At 42.6% G+C, this 26,354-nt stretch overlaps 1 protein-coding gene across 1 annotated transcript in view; it reads right to left on the reverse strand.

Moving 5' to 3' along the window:
• maml3 (mastermind-like transcriptional coactivator 3) overlaps positions 1 to 25,888 on the reverse strand; it is a 98,292-nt gene extending 72,404 nt beyond the window's left edge. The window contains exon 1 of the mRNA XM_061091086.1: positions 25,511 to 25,888. Coding sequence (XP_060947069.1) covers positions 25,511 to 25,888 — 378 coding nt within the window. The remainder of the gene's footprint in view (positions 1 to 25,510) is intronic.
• Positions 25,889 to 26,354: the final 466 nt, after the last annotated feature.

The following is a 26,354-nucleotide window of genomic DNA, read 5'->3' on the forward strand; positions in this document are numbered from 1 at the left end:
AATGTATGGCAGTTTATTCTTAAACAACTAATTCATCATAAAATCAATGATTGTTTTACTGTCATAAGATGACTGAATGATCCAAAATAATAATATGGTGGACTCTAAAACATTTTCTATAGGTTCGGTCTGCCAGGAAAACCATCATTTTTAAGAATTTAATAAATTATAACCAACATTTCCAGGCTGGATCCAGATCACCATGTACACATTAAGGACTAACCGATGATAATATCGGCTGACACAAGTATTTTGCATTAGAGTTTGTGTTCGTTGATACCTATATTGAAACTTGTTCTATACAATAAAAAAATGCAGAAATGATGTGCATTTATATTTAAAATATTAAAAAATATTTTCTTTAATAAGGTTGTATTTTTTTTTCTTTTTTATTTATATTAAGTTAGTTTCTTTAAAATGTAATTATACTGTACATTTCAAACACACATGAGTTTGGCCCAAGCACTCATTCTTTATTGCTAGTTGTTATACATGGGATTTGAAATTACTGGTTACTTCAGCTCAACAGGTAGCAATGGCTTTTCTCTTCCGTTCACCTTTGGATTGATCTAGAGCAACATAGCAACATCTTTCAATAGCGGTGTTGTGGAGTAACAGAACACATGCAATGAGCGTCTGTATTTAGCTTCCTCTGCCAAGGAGGTTGTCTTTACCTGTTTCTATTTTTACACAAAACACACAAAAACAACTGCACAGATAATGAAATAACTTGGTGAAAGGATGCTGTAAGCGTGAGCTAAGAAATCATCAAATTTATTTGATCATTTTCTCTAACTCTGCGAAATAGGACATATTTCATCAACATTTCCACCATTTTCCAGGGAAGATCTTGATGAAAAAGGAATTAGGAAACTGATATTTATGATTCAAATGGTGAAATTTTGTGCAGCTTGAGACTGTTTGGCCTGGGTGAAGATATGTGTTGTACGGAGTGTCATTCTGCAAAAGTCTGCGAACCTTTGGTGTGTGAGCTAGCTTCCTCACTCTGTGCCCCAGTGCAGATGTAATTCTTAATATTGATATACTTTTTACCCATTTGACACTGTGGGAAAACAGAGAAAGTAAAAGTGTTTAATTGAATTGTAAATTCACACAGATTTATTTTCATCTTGTTTACTAGTTTTCACACTAAACACAAAGCTGTGGAAGTCACTAAAGATCACTCCTGGGTTCAGTGCTGTGTGAATGACGCATAACACACTCATTCAGTGTTATTAATATGCAATGGTAATGTAACAGAATACCTTAAAGTTACACTATTGTATTGTAGTCTGTATCTGTAGTGTAATATATTTTAAACATGACTTTGATGTTTTTGCAACTTTAGCATAAGAGGATTGTTTTTTTTTGTAACTTCAGTACTATCTGCAGCCTAACAAAGAAAACATATTTTCCTTCAGAGAAAATGTGGAGGATCCGCAGAGTTCAGTGCATGTCTGAAAGCATCTTGTGAGTCACGATGTTGGGGAATTTGTGGTCAATCCCCAAACTCTGGTGTAAACATTAAGATACAAGTTTAGCATCTAGCAAACAAATGAACTGCTCTCTAATAAACAGTTTGCAGGATCCAAGTCAAGGCAGGGAGATCTTTGACCTTGAAATCTGTTAGGAGTAACCAGTCTAATACACAAACGCGACACTAATTATCTGTGTGCACACTCGCACGCACTCATAGTCTGTATATGCGCGCGCACACACACACATACAGAGAGACGCATGGAAACAGGAATCAAAACCCTGCACATGTGATGTCTATGAACACACATGTACACACACATTACACACAGCTTTCTATTGTCCCTCAGACAAAGATGGGAGCGCATCCCTCTGCAAGTGCCCCTGGGGGAGACCTGATTCTACACCCACCCCTTAACTCCAACACTCACGTGCACACAAACAGAGAGAGAGAGACAGAGAGAGAGAGAGAGAGAGAGAGAGATACTAACCCACCCCCATACTTGATGGCCTGTTCTGAAGAGTAACAAACAGGCTAGCAGACAGGAGTGGGGGTGGGGCAAAAGGGTCTCTCTATGGTAACAAGGGCATTATAAGCCAATTAGGAGTGCTGCCTGAGTGACTGACAGACAGGGTGGAGAGCACAACACGACTTGCTGTCTGATGTGTAGAAGGTGTGTGTGTTTGTGTGTGTGTGTGTGTGTGTGTGTGTGTGTGTGCGTGTCTTTGTATCAAATTGCATTCCCCTCTTTTTTTTTGGCTAAACGGCTCTAAACAGCCTGACACACATGCGCACACACACATGCACATGGGGCAAACATCCACACGATCCCCTCCCTTGAGGTCAACCTCCTACACGCGAAGGCATTCAAAAGATCTCTTTGTCTTGTCTCTGTATCGTGCCAGAGAAATTGAGGAGAAAGACGACAGAGAGGGAGAAGGAGAGCGAGTTAGAAAAAAAGAGAGAGCAGAGGGAAGAAAAAGAGCAGCAAAAGGGAAAGGATTTGCAGGAAAGCAAGGAGGAAAGAGGGAAACCTGGGGAGGGGGGCAGAGAGAAAACATGGAACAGGAGACAGGGGAACGGAAGGAGGAGTGTGGAGGAAGACGAGGGGAGAGCGGGAGCAGAGATGGAGGCTGGGAGAGAGCAAGAGACAGCCGGGCTCCACTGCTGCTCTGAACTCGTTTGATCCAGTTCGTCTCGCCAGGCGTTCCTCGAGATACATTCCTGTGGCTGGCTGGGCGCAGAGTGTGAGCGAGAGAGACAGAGAGATAGTGAGAGAGGAAAGCTGGTAGGTAATTTGCGAGAAGAGTAAAAGAAATTAAAAGACAAGGAAAGCAAGGGAGCAAGATGAAAAGAGAGACACAGAGAGAGGAAATTTATTCAAGAAAGAACAGCTGCAACAAAAGTTCCCAAAGGGCTATAATGTTACCTGCTACTAAAGTCCAACCCCCAAACACACACACCCTCTTGCTCTTTTATGTTTTTTTTGTCTTCTCACTGCTGGAAACCTGAGTCCTACAGTAAGAGAGGCAAGACATGAGGAGAGGAGAGGAGACGAGAGGGAAAGGAGGAGAGGATACAAGATGAGACGAGAGTGGAGAAGAGGAAGAGGAGAGGCACACAGGCACATTCACATTTAAAACAATTGAAAAAAGTCTACAGTATAAGCAACAAGCGGCCGAGAGCAGATGTGAGTGTGTATGTGAGAGAGAAAAGCATACTTCAGTGCTGCACATACTCATGGCCTGCAGATTGGAGTGAAAAAAGGGACTGAATGAATACGAATGGAAAACCGGGAAGGAAAGATTTATGTTTTTCTGTTAAGTCGGCCAATTAGAAGTAGAAGAAATGGAAGTTTTCTTCTGTTCAAATTCCATGTATCCAATTGTCGAGTATAGAATCATTTATGGCATTAAATACATGTAAGCTCTGTAACAGCTGAAAATGTATTTGCTGATCACGAGGCCACTCATCACAGACGTGATGCTTCCCACCTAAGGAGGGTGCCACAGCTTCAGTGTTTCTACCTCGACAGGAAATATTAAACTCAAAGGGCTGAAGTCATGCTACATTGGATGTTCCTGAGGGCTCCAAAAAACATGTGTAACCAATAAATGAACTCACTGTTTTGCATTTTAAAAATTCCTTTGTGTTTTTTTTTTTACTGTGTTGGTTGGTTGAAGAGACTCTAGTCCACGTTTGTGCTCCACGGACGTTGACGTGGTTTGTGATTCGACTGGTGCAGTCGCCATGAGCTCTGTTGTGTCACTGGGGTTTATCACTGATCCAGGCTCCTTAGCAGATGGTGGCAGCAATGCACCATTTTGTAGTTTTCCCCCATATGTAGGTGTTTCTCCCCCCCGATGTTTAACTTCAAACACAAATGTGAGTCACTCTTCCATGCGAGGACTCTGATCCGATTTTACACATGTAATGTCACAGCTCCCTCCCTGAACACGCATCTCCTCCTGGAGTCCTCCCTCTTCCCACTCATCTCTACACTCACCATCCCTCTTTTTTTCCTCTCTCCTCTCCCACTCGCTCCCTCTCTTGCTCACAACTGGTGACAGGTCACAGAATGGCTATCAATTGTATGTGTGTGTGTAAGGATGGTCAAATTGAGGGGATAAAGGAGATACGAAAGAGATGGGTCAATTACTGCAGGAAATAGAGAGAGTGTGTGTGTGTGTGTGTGTGTGTGTGTGTGTGTGTGTGTGTGTGTGTGTGTGTGTGTGTGTGTGTGTGTGTGTGTGTGTGTACATACAGAGAGGTGGGGGAGGATCTGGTCTGTCATTACTTCCTTCCTTCAGGGTCCCTTATAACACATCTATAAAATGCCTGAGCTGCACCCCCCCCCCTGTTACCTCTGTGTCTTTCTTCCACACTCATTCACTCTCTGTCCTACCCCCGAGCTACCTTTTTTGACCACACCAGCCATGCAAACACACACACGCGTACAAGCACCCCCACCCGACTTGTTGGGTGGGAGTGGCAACATATAGAGATAATAGCCTCATACACAAACTGTCCCCAGAATTGCATAGGGATGAGGGGGGGGAAGACGACTCCAATTAAACAAGTTCAGAGGTCTGGTAGCCATGGGGACACACAGTATTCATACCTGTCAAGTATTCATACAGCTGGAGTTACTCGGGTTAAAAAGTTGACTAGTTGAATTTTATTTAGCCTCGGATACTAAGACTTTAGAATTCTAGAAATGTATGATAAGAATCGATGGAGAGCTGACAACGGAGACATTAGAATACAAATAAAGAATTACTATTTTGTACTTTAAATATCAATTTTTAATGCATTTCTAATAAATACTGATCATCCCTGGTTGGCGTCTTCTACACACACGTATGACACGTCTTTTTCACCCTCAGACAATTGTGCTCCTCTTTTTTCTCCCAGCTTTGCGTCCGTTGCATTTTAGGAACTTCATTGACATTCCCGCTTGCTTGAAGGAAGTTTTCCTGCTGCATTCTTACATGGGTTTACACCTTTTTCCACAGCAACTGACTCCGACGTTTGCATTCTTGCATATATCCCATATAGAGTCTGGACTTCAATGTATGTCTGAATAGCTTCTGTGACTCATGCATACATTTCTCTAGCCGCTTTCAGACATGACCTGTGGAGTTTCCAGAGAGTCGGCCTTTCACACATGCACAACACACCAGGAGATTTTCTGCACAGACGCGAGAGGTGGAGCAGGAAGTGATTATTAACTCCGCTGCAGAGATCACATGATTTTCTTGACAACACACAGACACCGATGTCGAGCACTCACCACAAACTCTCTTGACATATTTGTCGGTGACTTCTACTTGTATGACACCGCTTTTGCTGATATTTATTTACGTCTGTTGCATGTTAGAAGCGTCATCGAGCTGCAGAGTTCATGTCTGAAAGCAGCTCATGTGTTGTGATCTGAATCAGCAGCTAATGTATGGAGCCCTGTGGTTACAGGATTACCTTTTGCTGTTAGTTTTGACAGTCTAGTTACTTGTCATCATTATTACTGAACCCCCAACAGTGAATGCTGAAATAACATAACAAGAGGTGTTGAGTGGATATATCTAATATTACACTGGCATAAACCACTTCAATTGCTAAGAGTTTGTAACCATATTGAAATAAAAGAAAAAAATCTGCCTTATGTCAGCGCTGGTTTCCTCTGGCATTATGTTCTTCAGTCAGACTTGCACCGTATTCTCCTGGCAACCCTCAACATAAATGTCAATCCAACACTACCATGGGAAACGCCCACTTTGGCATGGCTCTACCTCATTTTGGGTAACCAACCTTTATTCCACTGGGCCCAGTTTCTGGTCGACTATCTTCGATGCAGAGGGTGACACAGTGGTTTTCTTGTGTTTCCTGAAAACCATCAGTCGTGGCTGGTGGACGCAAACCAAAGTTTGTTGCCTACTGAAAACCAGATGAGCGAGATGAGAAGCCCACTATTGCATAACACCAGTCAGAGGTACGCTCTGTGTGTGTGTGTGTGTGTGTGTGTGTGTGTGTGTGTGTGTGTGTGTGTGTGTGTGTGTGTGTGTGTGTGTGTGTGTGTGTGTGTGTGTGTGTGTGTGTGTGTGTGTGTGTATCTGGATGGTTAGTGTGTGCACCCAAACAAATCACTCAAGCTGTGTATAAAATCTGACTTTAGTGTGTGTGTGTACTTGCACACGTACTGTGCATGGAATTGAACACTATATTTTAGTGTGCAATTACACAACATCACAGTGTGTGTGTGTGCGTGCGTGTGCGAGCAAGTGTGTCTGTGGACCAGTGTCTTTAGTAGACTTGTGGTAATCCTCTTAGCGTATGCTGCTTGAAGCTCAGAGCGCATTATGTAACCCCTCTAATCCAGCACCACATCAAGACAGACAGCAAAAGACCACAACCCGTGCTCCATCACACACACACATTCATACAAAAAAACACACACACACATGCATGCTCCTAAGGTCCCAGAGACACACAATGTCACTGTACTAACCAACAGACTACTTTCCCTCTTAATAACAAGCACAAAATGTAAAAAGATAAACACCATTAAGAAATTGATGCTCAACACAAAACTTTTTCCTGTTTGTGTCCACAGTGAGACGACAGAGAAACTGAACCGACAGTTTCTCTCTGTGTGTCCCTACTGCCCTCTTCACATTCAGAGCATCTCCTTGATAACCTGAACATCCGACCAAAAAAGAAAAAAATATCTCTCACTCTCTCCTCCTGCTCTCCATTCTGTTGCCAGGGCAACAGCGGCCATCTTGCTGTGCCCCTTCGGTCTCGGGTACACATCACAGACCGGTCATAAATGTGGAATGACAGTCAGGGAGGGGAAGCAGAGAGAAAGAGAGAGAGAACCAGAGGAAGAGGAGGGAGGGTAACAGAAGGATTGAGGAGGACACTGAACAAGACTCACAGATTGTCTTTGGTTAAATAACACAATAGAAAACAGAACTGGCCTTCTGTATCCACAACACTAATCACACTTATATAATCTGATATGGGCTTGGTAGATCTATCTGATCTGTCAAGCAATATGTCTTCAGCAACTGAAGAAATTTGAGAAACAAACGCTTTTTTGTAGAAAACCTTACAAAGAAGCTTAGAGTTTATTTATTGTTAATAAAAAAAACAACCTTGCTTCCAAAAATACCAAAATAATAGCAAATATAGCAATCAAAAACAATCTGATCAAATTAAGATAATAAATATAATCACCTAGCCATACATCTGACTGCCAGAATCTAGATGTTTTTATCACAAATTACACAAAACATGATCATCTAAGGCCTAAAATGTCAATGAAAAAAAGACTGCTTCTTAAAACTACAAGCTACAGATTCATTATTTAAAGCCACATTAGGTTTTTAGTTTTTTTTGTTTCTACAGTGCATTTCTTTTTTCGACAAGCGTAGAAAGAAGTTTGTGCTGCAGTTCGTCCTCTTGAGGCAACATTGGTGCAGTTCGATACCCACTGATTTTGCATTCTGAAGAAAAAAAAGCTAGACTTCCGGTGAAAAGGCTGAGAGTTTCTTCTATGCAAACTGAAAAAGAGATCAGTATACTCCACAAGTAGCGGACAGAAGTACAATAAAGACAAGCGTCAGGCAGCAGGTGGGTCTGACCTGAATGCTTCAAACCTCTGAAAGTTGCGATGGTAGCAACCAAATCATTATTTTTATAAATATCATTATTACTACTCAAACTGATCAGCCACAACAATAATACAGGTGTTGATGATGTGGCTGATCAGATTGTGTCTGTGGCCTTTTGAAAGATTTAAATCTGAGCCTTCACTGTTTGTGATGTGATTTGAACCTTATTTTGTAATCTCAGTTGTGTTCCATGATCTGACTACGTCAAAAATCTCAAAAGCCTGTGAAATTGGAAATATTTACCCAACATTATTCATTATGCATCAATATTAATAAGGAAATTACATCTCAGTAAAAGTTTTGTGCGTCAGAGCTCTCATCTAGCGTTAGCAGCACTAACACATGGGACAGTGACATATGACCATGTGACAAGTTATAACGCAAGAAGGTTGTGGAAAAAGTTAATCTCCTGGAATAACTTTCAAACTTGTGAGGATGAAAACCAAAATGTTCAGTACCAGATGGGCCAAAGGAAACTGGCAAATCTACAAGTTTGGCAAATAGCTTGAAAACTAGAAAACTGCTTTCAGACATGCACTGAACTTTGGATAATCATCTGCAGGAGCTTTATATGAAGCTCTCGACTTTCAAACAAATTTTACCCATGGTAAAAACACCAGTTAATGTCCAAATGAGCCTATGTGAGAAAAGAGGTCCTCTGGAATTTTCTGTTAGCTAATTGCCGTGTTGGGGTGGTTTCTAACAAAACATATAAAGCCTAAATAAAGATATAAAATGAATAAAACACAAAAATTATGAAAAAGAGCCATACATGTAAAAGACGCAGATGACATCAACTTGTAAAGACAAGGACATTCGAGAGCTTTTGGTGACGTGAGCGGTGAATCTTCTGCTGCGTTCTTTGTGTATGAACGGCAACCTCCAGAGAAAGTCCAAATCGAAATTGAGCGGACTTTATGTCTGAAAACGTCTTAAGTAACAGCTTGTCACAAAACACTATATGCAAACAAAGTGCTCATCCTGTGACACTGAGGGCTCTACTAATGATCAGTGCTGTAAAGGTATTTACAATTGCAAATTATACGATGAACAATGGCTGCTGGAAAATCAGCTAATCACTGGACACCCAGCCCCCGAAAGGCATCGACACAATGACCTCATCACACAAACACATATGCACACATTTATAACTGAATTTCTTTTTTTGTTTCCATAACAAATCAAGCAACGTGGATAAAGGCAACGACCTAGTGACTATATATGTTAATAGTGCTATAACTAGGTCCCCAATACAAACGCACCATGTACTTATCTTAACACTTTTTGTTATAAGACACCAGCAGGATCAACCTAAAATCTTATGCCACCTGCCAGTTGCAGAGTGTGTGTGTGGATAACAGCCTCACATTCAGTACAACTTTCACAGTGGTGAAGCCACATTCGAGGCTGGGGCAACCTCACACGACCTGGAGCTCAGGAGGACGTGACAGAGTGCTTTCTCTCTGCCAGGGAGGAAAGTGAGACAAAATCCTCTTGGTGGATGCACAGACAGAGGCAACAGGAAACATAAAAACATCAAGAAAGCATGTATTGTATTTAAGTGGGATGAAAGAGAAGAACATAACGCAGAATGTTAGCCACAAAAAAACTAAGAAAGAAGATGAGAAAAATGATAAGAAAACAAGGTATAGCAAAACAAAATGGAACCAAAAAAGAGATATGAGGACTCATAGGGAAAAATAGACACGGCGGGACTAGTGAGAGGTAGAGAGAATCATGAGTGTTACACTCTGGTCCTTCACAGGGCTGGGTTGGGTGTTGGGTTACTCTACATGGACAAATACAAATGATGAGTCACTTTCTAAAACACACAGGAACCAGCACACACACACAACTTTAAATATAGACTCATTATACTCAAATTCACTGGAAGTACAGCCTTTCTCAGTCCTGACAACAAATATAGCTCCAGACCTCAACTCATGAGCTACATCCATATATGTTTGAACACAGCGTTTCCATACTAACGACCCTGAAAACAAAAAGGCTAAGTTGCGACTGAAAAGACTGAATCACGTGATCGTAAATGTCTACTAAAAATGCTGCCTCAGAGTTTTCAAACTAAAATGGGGCAAGCAGAGTTTTCAGACTTCTCAGTCTAAAACTATGGAGTAGTGTGAACAGCAGGCATATCCGTAGCAGAGTTAACTAAGTAATGTGGATGTAGCAATAGACATGTATTAAGGCATGACTATTCACCAGCTGCAAGATATCTGTGACCTTCCTCCCAAACCTCAGAGAGAAAAGAGGTTGTTTTTTATAAAGAAAACTGAGATACAGTTTATTTTTTCACTTTTCTTCCGCCGCCTCCATGTGCACATCCATGCCTGCTCTTTTTTTAACATTTACTCAGAATTTGTGTCATCCTAAAGAGCACTAATGACAGGCTAAAACATGCGGGCACGTATGTGTGTGAGTGTACACTCACTCCCACCCTCCCCACTCACTCAGCAAGTGAACATAATTAGAGACTTGAGGGGAGCCATGAATGAGTGGAGAGAAGTGAGGGGTTGGAGGAGAGGAGATTAGAAGACATGAAAAAGTTAATCTTAACAGTTGAAGATCAGGAGGAAAACTTCACGCTGAGTTCCCTTCAGACCAGCGTTTCCTCGCTAAATTCAAAGCTTTCATTTGACATTAGCAAGCATTCTCCACCTCATGGCAGCCACTGCTTTTCATTTTTCTCTCTACGACGTGACTTGTAGGGATAAGACTCTTGCTGAGACATTTAATCCATCACAATACATAATTAATTGTGTTTGTTATCAGAGATATGTTATCAAGCAGTGAGTGTTTAACAATCCATCCTCATACAGCAACCTTTTGTTGCAAGTAATTACTACACACTAACATTATCTGTTTTGTTTTTCTTCTTGTTTATGACACAGCAGCACTTTTACTCAGAATAGTTTCTCGACGAGAGCTGTGCCGAGGAACATATTGAGGTTAAAACAATTCTCAGACAAACAAATCTCTGCCAGCGCGTAATGAAGATACGTGTTGAGAAAGATGAGGAAAGCTGCTTTAGCTGTCAACAGACTATGAGAGCAGGTCTGTGAAGTCTGTGAAATATACACTCAGTGGCAGGTATATTAGAAACAGCAAGTAAAAAAGTAATGCAGACAGAATCCATAGTATCTCTGTGAAGTTTAGAATTAGAGAGGACTATGGTTCTATTGGATGTTTGAGGTGCTCTTCAATTAAACTGTGTTCCATTGAGAGGCGATTTTGTCCACCCTTCTTCTCTCAGGATCAAAAGATTTGAAATCTCTCGATCCATCGAACCATCTTTCCATCCATCTACCTACTTATTGACCTACCTACCAACACATTCATATATTTACCTTCTACCCATCTACCTACTCATTCTTCTATTTACCTACCCATCTATCGTACTATACACTACCTACCTACCTACCCTACCATGAGGTAAGTAACGTTTCTCACTGATCTAAAGTGAAACTGGTGACGTCTCTGAGGTGTTTTATTAAACGACTTATCATTTACTTACTTATTAGCAACAGACTTAAAAAAAGTAAAACCATTAGTTTTTCTAGACACATTTTTTCAGATTCTTGACTTGAAATGAATCTGCAAATGATTTTTTTTAGCTTTAAAACCATATTGCTCTGTATACAACTCTCAATCACCAAACTCATCATCAATACCTCTCTTGACCCCCCTTCCCTCTGTTTGCCTCTCTATTTTTAGCTCTCTCTTTCGTAGATTATGGGCCTATTTATAGACCTCCCCATGTTGTCCAATAAGAGGGTTCTCTGCTGGAGACTGGCGGCGTCACAACGATTCACACACCTCCCACTTGGCACTGAGCCCAACCTCCCTCCCTTCTCTCTCTCCCCCATTGAGTTCGTCCCACCCTCTCCCTCTACTCTCTTTTTGCTTTCTCCTCCCATCCCATCCCTGTGTTCTCCTCCTCCTTTCTGCCCCGATTCCCCTCCCTCTCCCCCCTCTATGCACACAGGGTGGCTACCCACAGCTTCAATGGAAACTTTACACACAGGAAAGAGCCTCACGTCAGCCCCCTGCTGCCTGTGTGTGTGTTTAAAAACAGCATCCTACTTTCAAAAATACACAGTAAAGACAAAATATTCTACACCAAGCTACATAGGCAATAGGCACATTTAAATGTAATGGCCTCAAAGGTTGGGAAATATGCCAACAGAGAAACATAGGATTTAATTCCTCTCCTTCTTCTTGACTTTTCCCCACATTAAAAAAGAGGACATTACATAATTCTCCAAACACTTCCTCTCCAAGACGAGAGCACCCTGACGTTTTATCAGACTCAGACACACACACACACACACACACACACACACTTGACATATCCAAGCAGACAGGCAGCCTGTTCGGGCTGTCTGCATCACAGTCGCTATGACAACGGCGGGAGAACAATCCACAAAAAAACAGGCAGGATGAGGGGAGGGGGCAGAGGAAGAGAGGGACATGCAGACGGACAAAGGGAGAGGGAGAGAGGGAGAGAGAGAGAGAGAGAGAGAGAGAGAGAGAGAGAGAGAGAGAGAGAGAGAGAGAGAGAGAGAGAGAGAGAGAGAGAGAGAGAGAGAGAGAGAGAGAGAGAGAGAGAGAGAGAGAGAGAGAGAGAGAGAGAGAGAGAGAGAGAGAGAGAGAGAGAGAGAGAGAGAGGGAGAGGGAGAGAGAGAGTGTGTGTAAGCTCATGTGTACGTGCAGCTCGACCAACTCAAAATGCGTGCCATTTCCATCACCTGCCCTCTTCAGGAAAGAGAAGGTTTCACAAACGGGACCATTGCATTTCACATCTTTGTGACTTCTCTATGACGTTGCCTTAGATATGAGCATGTGTCAGAAAAAAACAATAAATCATGAAAATCTAAATGCTGCCAGTGCCTCTGCCTTAAAGTCCTGCTGATCCTACACTATCTAACACACTACAGGCTGCAGGATTAGGTCACACTTTATAGTATTTTTCTACAGTACAAACCTGGATCACTTGCTCAAGGCAATTGAGTCTGACAATCAGTGCAGATTATGTTGCAAAATGAAAGGGCTCAGACCAGAGAGTGGGACTGTCACGAACACCTGGGTCCACCGCACTCGCAGACCAGTTAGACACGTTTTGATATGTGCATGTTGTCACTATATGTTGGCTTTGAGGTTTAACAGATAAAGCTAATTTACCTATGTCACAGTGTCCGAAATGTATCTAAATGCAGGGACCTTAAATATATCGTTATCTTCCAGCATCTTTGTCTTTTTTGGTGCTTGCCTGGCAAAGCCACTTCTATTGCAGTCCCATATTGCCATTTTCAAAGAGGCAATACGAAGGCGAACTGATTTTTATAGTCATGAAAACAACACAAAGATTCTATATAAATGCAAAATGCACCACTAGCATCCTAATGTTCAAAAGGAAGGTTTACTATGTTCACTGTCTTTGTTTAATCAGATAATTGTAATATTTCATTATTTGTACAAAACCATTATTCACTTCCTCTTCATCAACTGTTAGTAAACAAGGGTGTATAAAGGATATTTCTGAACATTGCTTTACATCTATGACTACAACGCTGGAAACCACCACTAATCAGTCTGAGACAGTCCTGTCATCTAAGCTACAGGGTCAATTTCCTGAGCCTGACACCAGCACGACTGAAGTTGTTTAAAGTAGGAGAATACATAATTTTCTGTCTGTATCTGTCCGCTTTACTGAAAGCAGCTTACGTTTGCAAAGACCACACTGTTGTTTTTTTCATGCCCATTTGCTCAGCACACTGGTGTAATGAACTGGAAAGGCAATGGTGTGAAAAATACACTGTTAATGTTCCAAAAATATAAGTATGAGCATAACAAAGATTAGGACTTTTCCGACTCTCTAGGGACTGCCGCTGGCTGTTAGGATCCCCAAGGGGCTCTCTTTGTGCAGCAGTCATTAAGTATCCATTAAAAATCTCAATGGATCCTTAAACTGTCAACAAGATGAAATAAAAGAAGAATCCCAGACTTTCCGTTTCCATGAAAAGGGACAAGCTTAAAGGAAGCATAATCAGTCCCTCTGCATGCAATGGAAGTGCCGAATTTAAAATCAGTACAACTTTTCCCAGACAAAGGTCTTTTAGAAAGTTAACACTGAAGAGGTTCAGCTGAGCTTTATGCCACTGACACCACAAAGCTTGCTTGGCAAAAAGTCATACCCAGTGTGACCCAAATCTGCTCAAAATCTTCAGGGAAATTAAGTTTTTCTTGTTTTTTTTCCCCTCTCTGCTTCGCACTCGTCCTATGACTTCCAGTGTATTGCGTGATAAACTGAAGAAATGTTTGTGACAGCAGAGACAGGGTAAACATCTGCCGATCATGTCTCCTCAGTAAAGTCCACAGTCTCTGCTGGAGGAGGCTGAAAGGCAGAGAGACAGCAAAGGAGGCAGGGGTGGGGGAAGATACTGGGATATGCCAAGGTTGACAGGTACAGAGACTGAGCTGAGGAGGGAGGGAGAAAAAGTGAGCCTGAAAGGTAAAAAACAGGAAAAGAAGAGGCGTTCAGTGTTGAGAAGGATGAACTAGAAGTGGTGTAAAGTAAGGGCAACAGAGACTGTAGATAACAGAGACATGCAAATATGTGCAAACAATTCTTAATGGCTGTAAACTCAAGAAAAACTTTTAAAAGGACAATACTACTTGTTCATCAGTACTATTCAATGTAGTATTGAGTGTTATTAAAGTACACAATAACATTTTAAATATCTCCATCGCAGTCCAGCATGGTCACTGCTTCAAGCAGGAATGCAGTGAGGCAACAGTCAATGCTGCCTGTTTACATTCTGCACGTTCTCCTGACAACTTTCTACTGAACATGATCCCTGAAAGGCATAGTTCAAAACTCATTTGCTTTCTTCCTAGAGGTAGATCAGAAGATTAATTCTAAGTCCATGGCTGTTCTTTGAATAATAGCTGAATCCAGCAGCCAGTTTGCTAGCTTAGCGTAGAGACTGGAAACAAGGGGAAACAGTTAGCCTTGCTATGTTGATGAGACTCAGTCCGTTCCTTGAGGTTTTGCAGAGCCTAGCTGGCCGCTTCCAGTTCTTATGCTAAGCGTGGTAATGCTAACAGAAGCTGCGTTCAAACATGCACAGACATCTTGACATTATCCAGATGGGCTATATGAGAAAAAGAAAAAAAATATTTAACTTTCTTGCTTTCTCTATTTTTTTATAGCAACTATTATGATTTCTCAGAGAATTCACTGTTGGGCTTTGGTATGGTGGTGGAGTGCCCATCTAGTTTACTATTATTTTGGTGCAAATGCACAACCTTTATTGTATGTTGTGTTGTACAATGTCTGAAAAGTGCATAAAATCTCCTTACTTCTAATTAAAAAAGAATGTAAGCATAATAAAGAAACAGAATCTCTGATTGAAGCACAGATGCTGAAGTAAATGGTTTCAACAACTTTTGATGGACAGAGACATAATACTGGCTTAGGTATTAAAAAAACAATCAATTAGAGAGAGAGAGAGACAGAGAGAGACAGAGAGAGACAGACAGAGAAAGAGAGGGGGAGAGAGAGCAGAAAGTGAGTGTGGTTTTGAAAAGAGCAGCTGGTGTATTTCCTTAGTTGTGATCGTTGTTGCTGCTATTTTAGGAACCATTCAGGAAGTGATCTGCAGAAAGGGTAGTGCTGGAGTATTCACATAAGTGTAATGACGATGAGATTTCTGTAGGTGGAGAAATCTATGACAGGATCAAATGATCACCACAGTCGTTAATGAAACACTCCAGAAGAAACGACATCCAGTTTATTTAACTCCTAGCTTGTGATGTAGCAGGGGGATAAGGGACCGAGGGACAGTGTTAAGCTATAGTTGCTCTGCGTGAACCCTCCTAGTGTGCTCTGATTGGACACTCCGACCCATCTCCAAGGTTTACGATGAAAACACCAGTCTCTGATCTCCTCGAAGTAGAAGACGTGGGGATTGGAATGGATATTTCTGCATTGTAATGACTCAGATCTAAGAAATTTGTCAGTGACATGAAAATCATGGAATAAATGTGTTTTCAACACCTCATTTGAAAGCTTCGGAAAAACATAAGTGGACATTTTTTTAAACTACATTTAAAAGCAGTGGGTCAATGATCACCACAGAATATTTCATTTTGGCCCTGGTGTGAGTGGACAAATAAATCAGTCGACAGTGACAGCACAGCCATTGTTTCAGCCAGATGTGTTGGCTTCTTGAATTGAATTTCAATGGGACAATTGTTGTTTGCTGCACCACCAATGGACCACCTGCGTTCAATCACCTGGTATAAATCAGTTATCAGACAGTAGCGTAGCAACAATGACGCTAACTGTCTGACCATGCCGTTAATATCCTCCCTCACGCTGTCCAGCTCTGCCACACTGAGTCCTCGCTCCATCTTTTCCTCCCTATTGCCCTCTGCAATATTATCAGATAATGTGTTTTTTCCCCCCTCCTGCACTGCAGCCACTGTGGCACAATTACCCCGGCTGCTGCACTAATGGCTATTGATGCAGCTGAGGGCCTTGCACGCACACACACACACACACACACACAGTCATAAACAATTCATGACGCTGGCTCAATAGGAAGGTGTGGGGGGTCTGGCTGGCTCTCGAAAGAACAAATGTCATTTAACAAAGGTGGGAAGAGGCAGATGAAACAAGTGTCCACATTATTGGGTAAAGTGATATAGAAAAACAGTGACATGTATGAAAACACAGATTTTTGCAGACTAATTCTGTGAAAAATTGTTAGGCTCAGGTCATACCTACAACTGAGCAGATATCTCTGATGCAGATCTGTGTACAGTAACAGTTTGTGTTTTCTGTGTGTTGCAGGAGTCTGTGTAGTAGGTAATTCCATCTTAGCGCCGGATTTCTTCCTGCAACTGGCCTACACAGAGAGAGCTTTAGCTAAGCCTGCTAGCTGAGACTGAACCATGGAGACGAGGAGCAAAGAGATGGAGGAAGGGATGGAAAGGGAGAGGTCTGAAAGGAAAGAAGGGAGGGCAGATTACAAGGTGGAACACTGAAAGGTCAAATGGAAGTAGAAATGGAAGAGTGAGGTAAAGGGAGAAGATGACAAAAAAGAAAAGGATCCTGTCTATGACAAAGCGGAAGCTCCTGCTTGATGAGTAGATGTAGAAATTAGGGGTAAAGGAGGAAGGGTGGAGGACGGACAGACTACAATTTAAAGCCAGAAAAGGATTTTTCAGAGGGACCGTTTTCAACTGATCCCGAGTTTAAACCGCCAGTAACAGGAAGGTCAAGGGGTGGTTGTCTGCCACTGACAGGAAGCTGAAAACTGGCCGTTACAAGGGAGGTGATAAACAATATTCACCGCTAACGGTGTACTATTGTACAGTATCTGAATAAAACTAGGCGACAAAAAGTCCCATGCCAAGAGTTTTTTTAATTCTTAATTTTAGTTTTTGTGGAAGAATGGGTCAGATCATAAATCATTGTACCGTCCCCATTAAAACATAACACAATCATCAATATTACTAGGGCTAGACAATTAAGTCAGTACACCTCCTCAAGCTACAATTCACAAGTTGGATTTTGAAGAGATTTTTTAATTTTTTTAATTACGACTGTCTTGTTTCAGGTAAACTCTGCTTACACACTGATGCCAGTGTAATAGTGCAATAATATATCACACTCACATGACACTAATAATTTCCCTTTGATACGTTTTCCTGAACTTTTACTGCAGGAGTTTAAATGCAGGACTTGCAGTGGAGTATTTTATTATTATTGTATTTGTACTTATTCTGAAGTGAGGATCTGAGTGCTTCTCTCCTTACTGTCAATAACTTTATAATACTAAAACTAAATATTTGATACCAAAAGGTGGTAGTAATTGTTGTCAAGCATTATGTGCTGAACTACATATCAGTGGAAAAAGAAGGGATGGAAGTGTTGGAGTCCTAGTACAATTGATGGAGAGCAAGTATAGCTCGAAATAAAAGAACATAATTTGAGTTAAGACGAAAGATTCGGTAGAATTAGAAGGTCACTCAAAGAGTGCATTCCTCTGCCAAGGGACAGCCATCGATGGCACATTAAGGCACTTAAAAACATATATTTTTGGCGTCAACATTGGCTCCCATCATGTGAAAAAAATGGCCATTTGGAGGTTTCTTGACATTACATGGTTGATTTAAGGATTTATTTAAGATCCTCAATATGTATGAAACCCTCCATATGTGGTCGTGACTTACCTCCCAATCTGAACTTTATTCAGCTGCGTAGTAGTTACAGATGAAATTAACCTGTCCGGTGTTCACAGCGTGTAGTTATTTGTTGTCACTCAAACCGTCACATATGCACATGCACAACACACTCACTCTACCCGCACATTAATGAGCAATGCAGCACACGTATGCACACAAACACACTTGTGATGTATCACAATGGACTTAGGCATCTCTGATAACAACCTCATCCATATTTTACAGCTTGTGTGTGTGTTAGTACATGAGGAGTGAAAGGAACCAAGATGAGTTTCCTCCATGCTACTATCAATAATGTAAAATCTAAACTGCTGTTCAAATGCTTCCTTAAAAGGGACTCTTACCTTTGTTGCATTTTTACACTTTTTTTGGATAAGGTTAAATTGGTATTAATAAGGTAATGACACTCTAAAATGCAAGACAGACCCACCAGGAGTAAAAACAAACAATTATTTCACTCTCATAATATTTAGTGAAAACTTCAACCAATAAAATTCTTCGGACCGAAGGACCTTATTGGCCGACAGACCTGTCTGTTTGCTGCATGGACATGCAGGTTTTCCGTCTGCTTCTTGTGGCGCATTCGGGCCCGCGTCATCAAGGCATGTGAATGTTAATGTATATAACTTACCGAATCCATTGCTTTGGTAAACAAAAACTCACGTGCGTGCGCGGAGGCATTGGGTGGTAGGTCTGCTTGTAAATAAAGTTTCTTCAAAAAAACACCGTGGATGGGAACGAGGGGGTGGGGCATTGGAGGAAGGCGGGATGATTTGAATGTACTGTAATTCTCAAATGCAACAAAGGTAAGAGTCCCTTTAAGGCTGAGCTACCAATTGTATGCATAGAAGTGGTCTACCAAGCAGCCTTCTGACTATATCCAAACAGAAAGAAAGCACCGATGCACAAGAGATAAGATACAAGAGACCTCCAACTTGTTCTGTGTTTACTGAAGAACATTTCTTCAAGCAATTAAACCTGTCAGTGTACCGGTAGCTTTGTACTGTAGCTACTGGGCTACATTTCAAACCATCTTTAATGGTGCTAGCTTATTATCGGTGTATTGGTATACTGGTATCTGCGTGTACTTTGGCCACAGAAGTAACCAGAAATCACCAAACAGTTTCTTCATTACACAGCTTGCCACAACAGAGCAATTGGAGTTAGTGGTTTTTAACGTTAAGTCTCACACGAACTACACATTTATTAATCAAAGCTGTTTAGCCATGTCCAGAAATTGAGTGCTAGCCTAAAACCAACAGAAGCAGTTTACATTTAAATCAAATGAGGATCCTAGAGGGAGGTATTTCAAGAATCAACTCAACCGAACAGCTACTGGTATGTTTAAAAAACCAAGTGGCATTAACACTTTCTCGTCATGTCTAACTTCGGCTCTTGTGCAACAGCAATAAGGGCTGAATGAGCTGGTGACGCAGATCTCGGAAAGCTTCGGAGTTTTGATAGTTGGATGTTAGGTGGTAAATGCAAAGTTGTCAAGACGCAAGAGGACTTTAACTATAGCTTCTGTATCACTAGTATAAATTTCAGAACTGTGAGTGAATAACTAAAACTTTCGGAACTTTACAGGAGTTTGTTATCACTCCAACTGCCTAAACGGAGGGAAAACTGTTCCCTCACTTATTCAAGGGTCTGTGCTGAACGTGTGTGTACTCCTGTAGAACATGTGAACAAGCGTGGGTGGAAGGGAATGTGGTCACAGCCGCCCCAAATCAAAAACATCCAGAGTGTGTGCGTGCATGTGTGTGTATGTGTAGGGCCTGAGGGAAAAAAAGTGAGAACAAGCTAAAAAAAATTGTGACAACAATTTAGTAAAGTGCACAGCGATCATGGTGAACAACAGTTAAAAATCAGGTCGTGTCAGCAAAAAATTTAAAATAAACGCAAAATCAGTGAGTAATGAGTCAAAACAGCCGTCTGTGATGTCACAGTGTTTGTCGACGTCACACTCTACGTCTGAGCGCGTACGCACTGGTGATTGTCAACTCCGTGCCAGTTCTGCAGTTTAAATATAGCATTTGGGCAGCAGTCCCAGCTGACATTAACAATGCTATAGCCACCAAGACCCATCCACACTACATTAGCGCTGTCCTAACGCTGAAACCAGAGAAGTGCTGAACAGAGGGAGGGAGGGAGGAGAGGAAGGGAGGGAAGAGGGAAGGCCTCGGATTCATGAAAACTCAGCCGCCCACACTCCGGCCTCTGCTGCCAAGAGTTGAGCAGGACAACAGTGTGTGTGTGCATGTGTGTCTGTGTGTGTGTCTGTGTGTGTGTCTGTGTGTGTCTGTGTCTGTCTGTGTGTGTGTGTGTGTGTGTGTGTGTGTGACATTCCTCGGTGAGGTGCATGCCAAGGAGAGAGCAGAGTCGAAGACAGACTGTCCTAAGCTACTGTGTTTTAGTGGAACTAACGAGCCCCCACACTGTGCACCTCGGCCTCACAGCTGTAAACTTGTTAGCGATAAGGTAATCAGATCTGACTGCATGTTATGTCAAAAAAGAAAGTCCGACAGGATTCAGCTTTTTGCGCTACATCGTAGGCCGTCGGTTTGGAAACATGTGCCTGTAACTGAGAGGTCACAGATTTGATCCTCACCGTAGCCAATGTGCTTCTGTCAGCAACCAAGGAACCTGGCTGCTTACACAGACACTGTGAAACACAACAGCCACTGCTGAACATGCTCTATCGTTTGACTGCATGTAATTCTCACATTTAAGCTTTATCCATACAACTACGTTTTCATTGGAAAACAGCTTTTTTTCTTGATAAAACGATTACATGAGTGTTTTGGTTCCGTGTCAGTTTTAATCCCTGTCCATATTAACATACCTGAAAACTCATATCACGTTGCCACTCACGTATATTGGGCATATGCTTGCTACTGTTAACAGGAAGCATTTGGTTGTTAATGGCAAAAAGAACAGGGCTACAAACGAGAAGCGGCAATGGTTAAAAGTAAGAGCACAGCAGCTGTTAGCACAGACAACAGGGTCAGCAACACATGTAATTGATTATCCATGTTGTATTCTACACTGTTAGACATGGCAAATGATAGTTGTTGTAGAAGAAAGGGGTCATGTGATAGGAACCTCACAAAAAAAACCTGATTAGACCCAATCAGACAGCCTTAAGTGTCTACATCACAGTTTCTGTCCGTCCAGAATAAAACGCAGCACTGGAGTTTTCAGACTAAAACAGGGCCAGTGGGGTTTCAAAATGTCTCAGTTTTAGCGGGTCTAAAACTCTGGAGTAGTGTAGAAGCCAAGTGTATCAGTAGTACGTTGGAGGCAGCGTTGGAAACTAGCCAATCATAAGCACAGCTGAGTTTCACAGCAAAACTCATGGTCAACATGTTATATTCACTTTTAGACTCAAAATTTTGAGCTTACATTTAAACAATTATATAAAAAGGGAAAGAGATCAATACAAATAATTTCTCAAACCAACAGCAACATCAACATGCTGAACCTCAAAACACTTACAGGACATGTTGCGGTGCGAGGCTTATTTCTCAACCAGTTGATTTAATGATCAAGCTCACACACCTGCTCCCTGTCGGATGTCTGATGGCATTCCAGAAAGACGAACACACTTTCCATGTCAAGACTCATCATCATTAACAATGCACAAGCTAATAATATCAAAGAGAAAGGAGTATGGATGATTCTTTGGAATTTGCATTCCAGTAATTATGTGGTTAAACTCTCGCGGAGTTTAATGCACTGCTCGCTTCTATTCTGAAGAAAAGAAACTGGTCTGACTTAAAAGCATAGAGGAGCAGAGGTGTCTAAAACTTAATGCAGCAACATGTCAATCTCATACTAGAGTTATGACCCAACAAACCCAGCTCAGCCTTGTGTTCCCCTAAACTCATCACTATTCATAGCCTTAATCAGGTATTCTCATTAAGATCTCAAATCTCTGTTGCAAAAACAGATGTAAGCGCAGAAGAGAAAATACCATTAAAAAAGAGATCAGACAGACAACAAAAACAGCCAGTCAAGCACTAGCACACAACATCAGTAATAATAAGAGACATCACCAAAAAGGTCCAAAGTTAAAGGTTTTAGATTTGCCATAATGGCCTTGCAGAACGCTGAACTGGTTCAACTGGATTAATACTTGACATAAGGGGTGGACGACAGTCTTGATAAAGCTACCCACGGCGTAGGATTTCACTCGCTGATAGCACCGCAGCAACACCAGATGGCTGTGTGACATGACTGAAAAGATTGCTAGGCCTTTTCTTGCTTGATCTTATCTTCACTCTCATCAATCTCCAGGAGCTTCAGACACTTGTACAAGTCCGAGAAATCCAATGTGTCCATGGGGGGTTACTATTTTTCCCTCAGGAGGTGTACATTAGCCCCAGCATAGCTTACAGTGGCTGCGTCCATCAGTTTCTCAGCATATTTGTAAACTCAAAACTGTAGATTAACACCGGAGAGCTCAGATTTCACTTTGTGTGTCCATATAGTCATGAAGGTCGATGTTTCGTCATTTGCCAATGTCTGGGAGAGTCTGCACGGACCTCTGAGCATACGTCTGTGTTGGTGACACAATATTTACAACCCTGTGCTTCACGTGTGTGAACAGTCCTAATCTGACTAAGACTGTTTCCTGTTAAAGTTTTTTTGATAAATGAATTGATAAATCTAACAATCAACACAGCTCGGGTTATGGGGTCATGGGGGAGATTTATAAATCAGGAACAATTGAAAATATTTGTTTACAATTGAGTCTATTTGTGTTTGTGTGTGTATATATGCAGTGGACAGGGAGCCAACAACAAACCTCCAGAATAGGTCAAAGAAGTATAATGATTGACTGTTGCAATGTGCCTGTAGGACGTCCTGATGATCAACATACGGCATTAGGTGGACATCTTGTGCATAGCATATACAATGTATCATCTCTATAGAGATTTATTTAAGGAACGAGCACCTACCTATCCCAGTATTGGTGCAACATGATACCTGTCGGTAGGAAGAGAGCAGCGAAAGGCTGCCCAGTGCTGAGCTAGAAACCCTCCCATCATCAGACAATTATAAGTTTGCAAGTGTCCATTCTGTGAAAGTGTATATTAGCAAGAAATCCAACTGTGGCCTGCGTCAAATCTGCTTTTCTCACCTGGAGAAAGTCTTAATCTGTAAGTGGTGGCACAGGTAATGTCATACCCCAGGTCTCCTTGACCTGCACCTTCTGCTTTCGATGCTTGCAGACATAGTTGTCGAATTATCAAAATGTCAGAGAAATGGTGGAGCAGACAAAGTGAGCTCCTAACTGTCTTCTGCTCCTTACTCACTAATAGTCAGCCTATGAACACAAACACACACTTTCCATAATTACAGGCCTGCCCCTGCCCCAACGTGGGTGTGTCTGAGAACCATAAGACCAAGGCTCAGTGAACTGGGCTGCACATTACAATATGAAATCCTCAAGAACAGTGCACTTATTAAACCGTTGAACTTTTGGAATGCAAACCTAACATTTCTAACTTAAAAGTTATAATCTGCAATGATTTCTTGCCACATATCTCAAGCACGGTTTGCTGATCTTGTCACTTAGAAACACTGGTTTTGTTACATTGGCCATTCTCTCATGATTCTCTATCATATGCAACTAAATCATGACATGAGCATGATTGCAAGCAACCATGCTCATCCTATAGGTGTAGATGAATCTGTACTGAGGCACAACTTCTCAGTAATTTGTCCATCCAAATTCTGTGACAAAATAATATAATGAGAACCCACTGGGTATTTGTGTATGCATGCAGGCAATGTGTGTAGTCGCATCATACTTGGCTTTCCTAGAATGCCTGCTTCTATAGTGAATACATACAGCCATCTAGCTGCAGCTCTTCTGAGGAATAAAATGGGAGAGCAAAGACAGATTCTACTCTAGTTTCCTTTCATATCCTTAACAATTCATACCTAAACAATGCCGAGATCTTACAATGAAGTGTAAAAATAATAACACCTACATTTCTGTCATGTAGCTACTAAATGCTGTGTCTGCATACAATGTGTCACCATAAGTGACTGGGCAGAGGGGTGTGACCGTGTCTTTAAGCAGTAATTCCTCCCTTCTCAGAGCATTTGTTGCAGACCATGGGCCATAGGCAGTTTGGTTTAATGTCCACGAGGGCCACAGGGAGGTCCTGCACTATTACAACCACTGCTGCTCTCTCAAGCTGTAGCTGACCAGGCTTGTGAGGCTCTTAAATAATGACTGAGGCAGCCTCCGAAATTAAAGACGTTCTGATTTTGCATTTGAAAGGGGAGGAACTTGGCTCACTGCAGCAACAAAAGGGATGACAATGTTGACATTCCCCCGACATGTATCCTTTTTCTAAAAGGAACCCCAAGCTTTCCCACAGGAGATGTGCTGTGAGCAGGGGACATTGCACAGCTGATCTGTGTGAATTCCACACAAGCAACATCAGCATATTTTCATTTAAAATTACTTCACCTGATAATATACAGATTTTGTCTGCAAACCTGCTCATCAGTGAAATAACACAAAAAAAGACAAACCAAGATCCTCATTAGACAGCAACAAGACACTCGACAATCCTCTATGTTACCACTGCCCCCTATCCACAGGAAATCACTGTAGCATTCCTATAAAATCTTCTCTGAGTTTCTAGACTCAAAATGCTTGCAAATGCTAGAGAGCCACTGCACATGACGATATCATGTGACCACTGCACTATTTTGAGTGAGGGTCCTTGTTTTATTGTGAATGTGTATTCAAAAGTTACTACCACAACAAACAAAACAATTCAGTAACTCCTGTGCAGCCATCTAAGGAGATTTCCACGTGTGGTGGCAGGTAACCTTCAGTTAGGAGATGGCTGTGATGAGGTGTTTGCAACCCTGGACTGGCTGCTGATTTTGAGAGTAGGTTACAAAGGTTAGCCAACAGGCCGGAGCACAAACTGCTTCTGCGGCGACCAAGTAAGCAATGTTGCAATGCAAATGCTGGCCCATCTTGCAGAAGGTTTTGCATCCAAACACGAAGAACAAGAAAGAAGAAGTTGTTTGCATGTAAAAAAAGAGAAAGAAAAGAAAGCAGACCTGCACCAGGAGATGGCCAGAAGAGCCTGAGCTGATAATCATAAGTTGACTATTGACAGATCACTGCATAAAGCAGAGCTGATGATGCAAAACATGAACGGTCTCTTGTCATTTCCAGATCTTGCAGCACTGCAGCTCCAGCAAACTGTTTTCTGGACTTCCTTGTAAACAAGAGCAGGAGGTGACACTCGCATGCTTGAAACAACGTGTGTGTGTGTGTGTGCGCGTGTGTGTTTCCAAAACATTTAGCAGCGCTCAGTGAACGTGTTCTCAACAAGTTTTCACCGAGCTGAACAAGTAGTAGTGGAAGTACAAGTGCAGCTTGCAGCGTGATGGGGGTCCAAGAATTTGAGGCGGGGGGGGGCAGAAATGGAGGGGAAATGAAAGAGGGGGAGTGTGTAGTGAAGTGTGTGTAGTGTCCATGTGTAACTGTGTGAGAATAGGGGGGTCTCGGCGAAGTCTTGGCCCCTGATGGAGGGCTCATTCTTACCGCGATCAGCGTGTTGTTCCTCTGCTCCGCGGAGGAGGCAGAGTCCGGGTCGGGCTGCTTGCTCTGCGGCTGCTTGCTGCTGCCGCTGCCGCCGGCGGACTTCTTGGCCCTCTGCTCCAGACTCCGCTGGTACAGGCTGACCGTCTCCCGGCGGTCTATCTCCAGCTGCTCGGCGTGTGCTTGCTGGTACCTGTTCTCGCAGTTGACGTGGTGTCTCCGGCAGCCCTCTATCCGCTGCCTCAGCCTCTCCACCACGGTGCTGTGCTTCGGTATGCCCGCCGCCCCGCCGGGCACCACGCTCCCGGCGGCCGGGTTCATGCTGTTGTTGATGCAGATGCTGCCGTTGGGTCCGGCAGCGGGGGAGGCGAAGTCCCCCATCACTGGGCCGGCTGGCTGCTATTTTGGAGGAACTTTCCCCCCCGTCGCGCTCACCGACAACGCCGCCACCTCCACCAGCGAGTTCCCCCTCTCTGTCCTCCCCGGCGAAGGGTCCCAGTCAGCCGGGCGGCGGACCACAGAAACGACCCACAGCCGCTGAAGGGAGAAGCAAAGCGGGCGAGTTTAAAGGGTTGCGAGCCCGGCAGGGACCGTCTCTTCTTCCCTCCTGTGCTCTGGCTCTAAACAAACCGCTCCCGGGAACACAGATAACAGGGAGCCCGAGTGAGAGCCGGGCAAGCCCCGCACGGAATCCAACAATACACCCGCTGCCACGCTGCTCACAACAACTCCACCGGGAAACCGACACGACGACCCAGCGGAGGTCCGGACGCGAGCCGGCGCTCAGCGGCTACACACACACAGAGCGTCCCGCGGAGGAGCAGCGGCGGCGGCGGCAGGAACAGTC

The sequence above is a fragment of the Limanda limanda genome, chromosome 2 (genome assembly GCF_963576545.1).
Source record: "Limanda limanda chromosome 2, fLimLim1.1, whole genome shotgun sequence".
NCBI classification, from domain to species: domain Eukaryota; kingdom Metazoa; phylum Chordata; class Actinopteri; order Pleuronectiformes; family Pleuronectidae; genus Limanda; species Limanda limanda.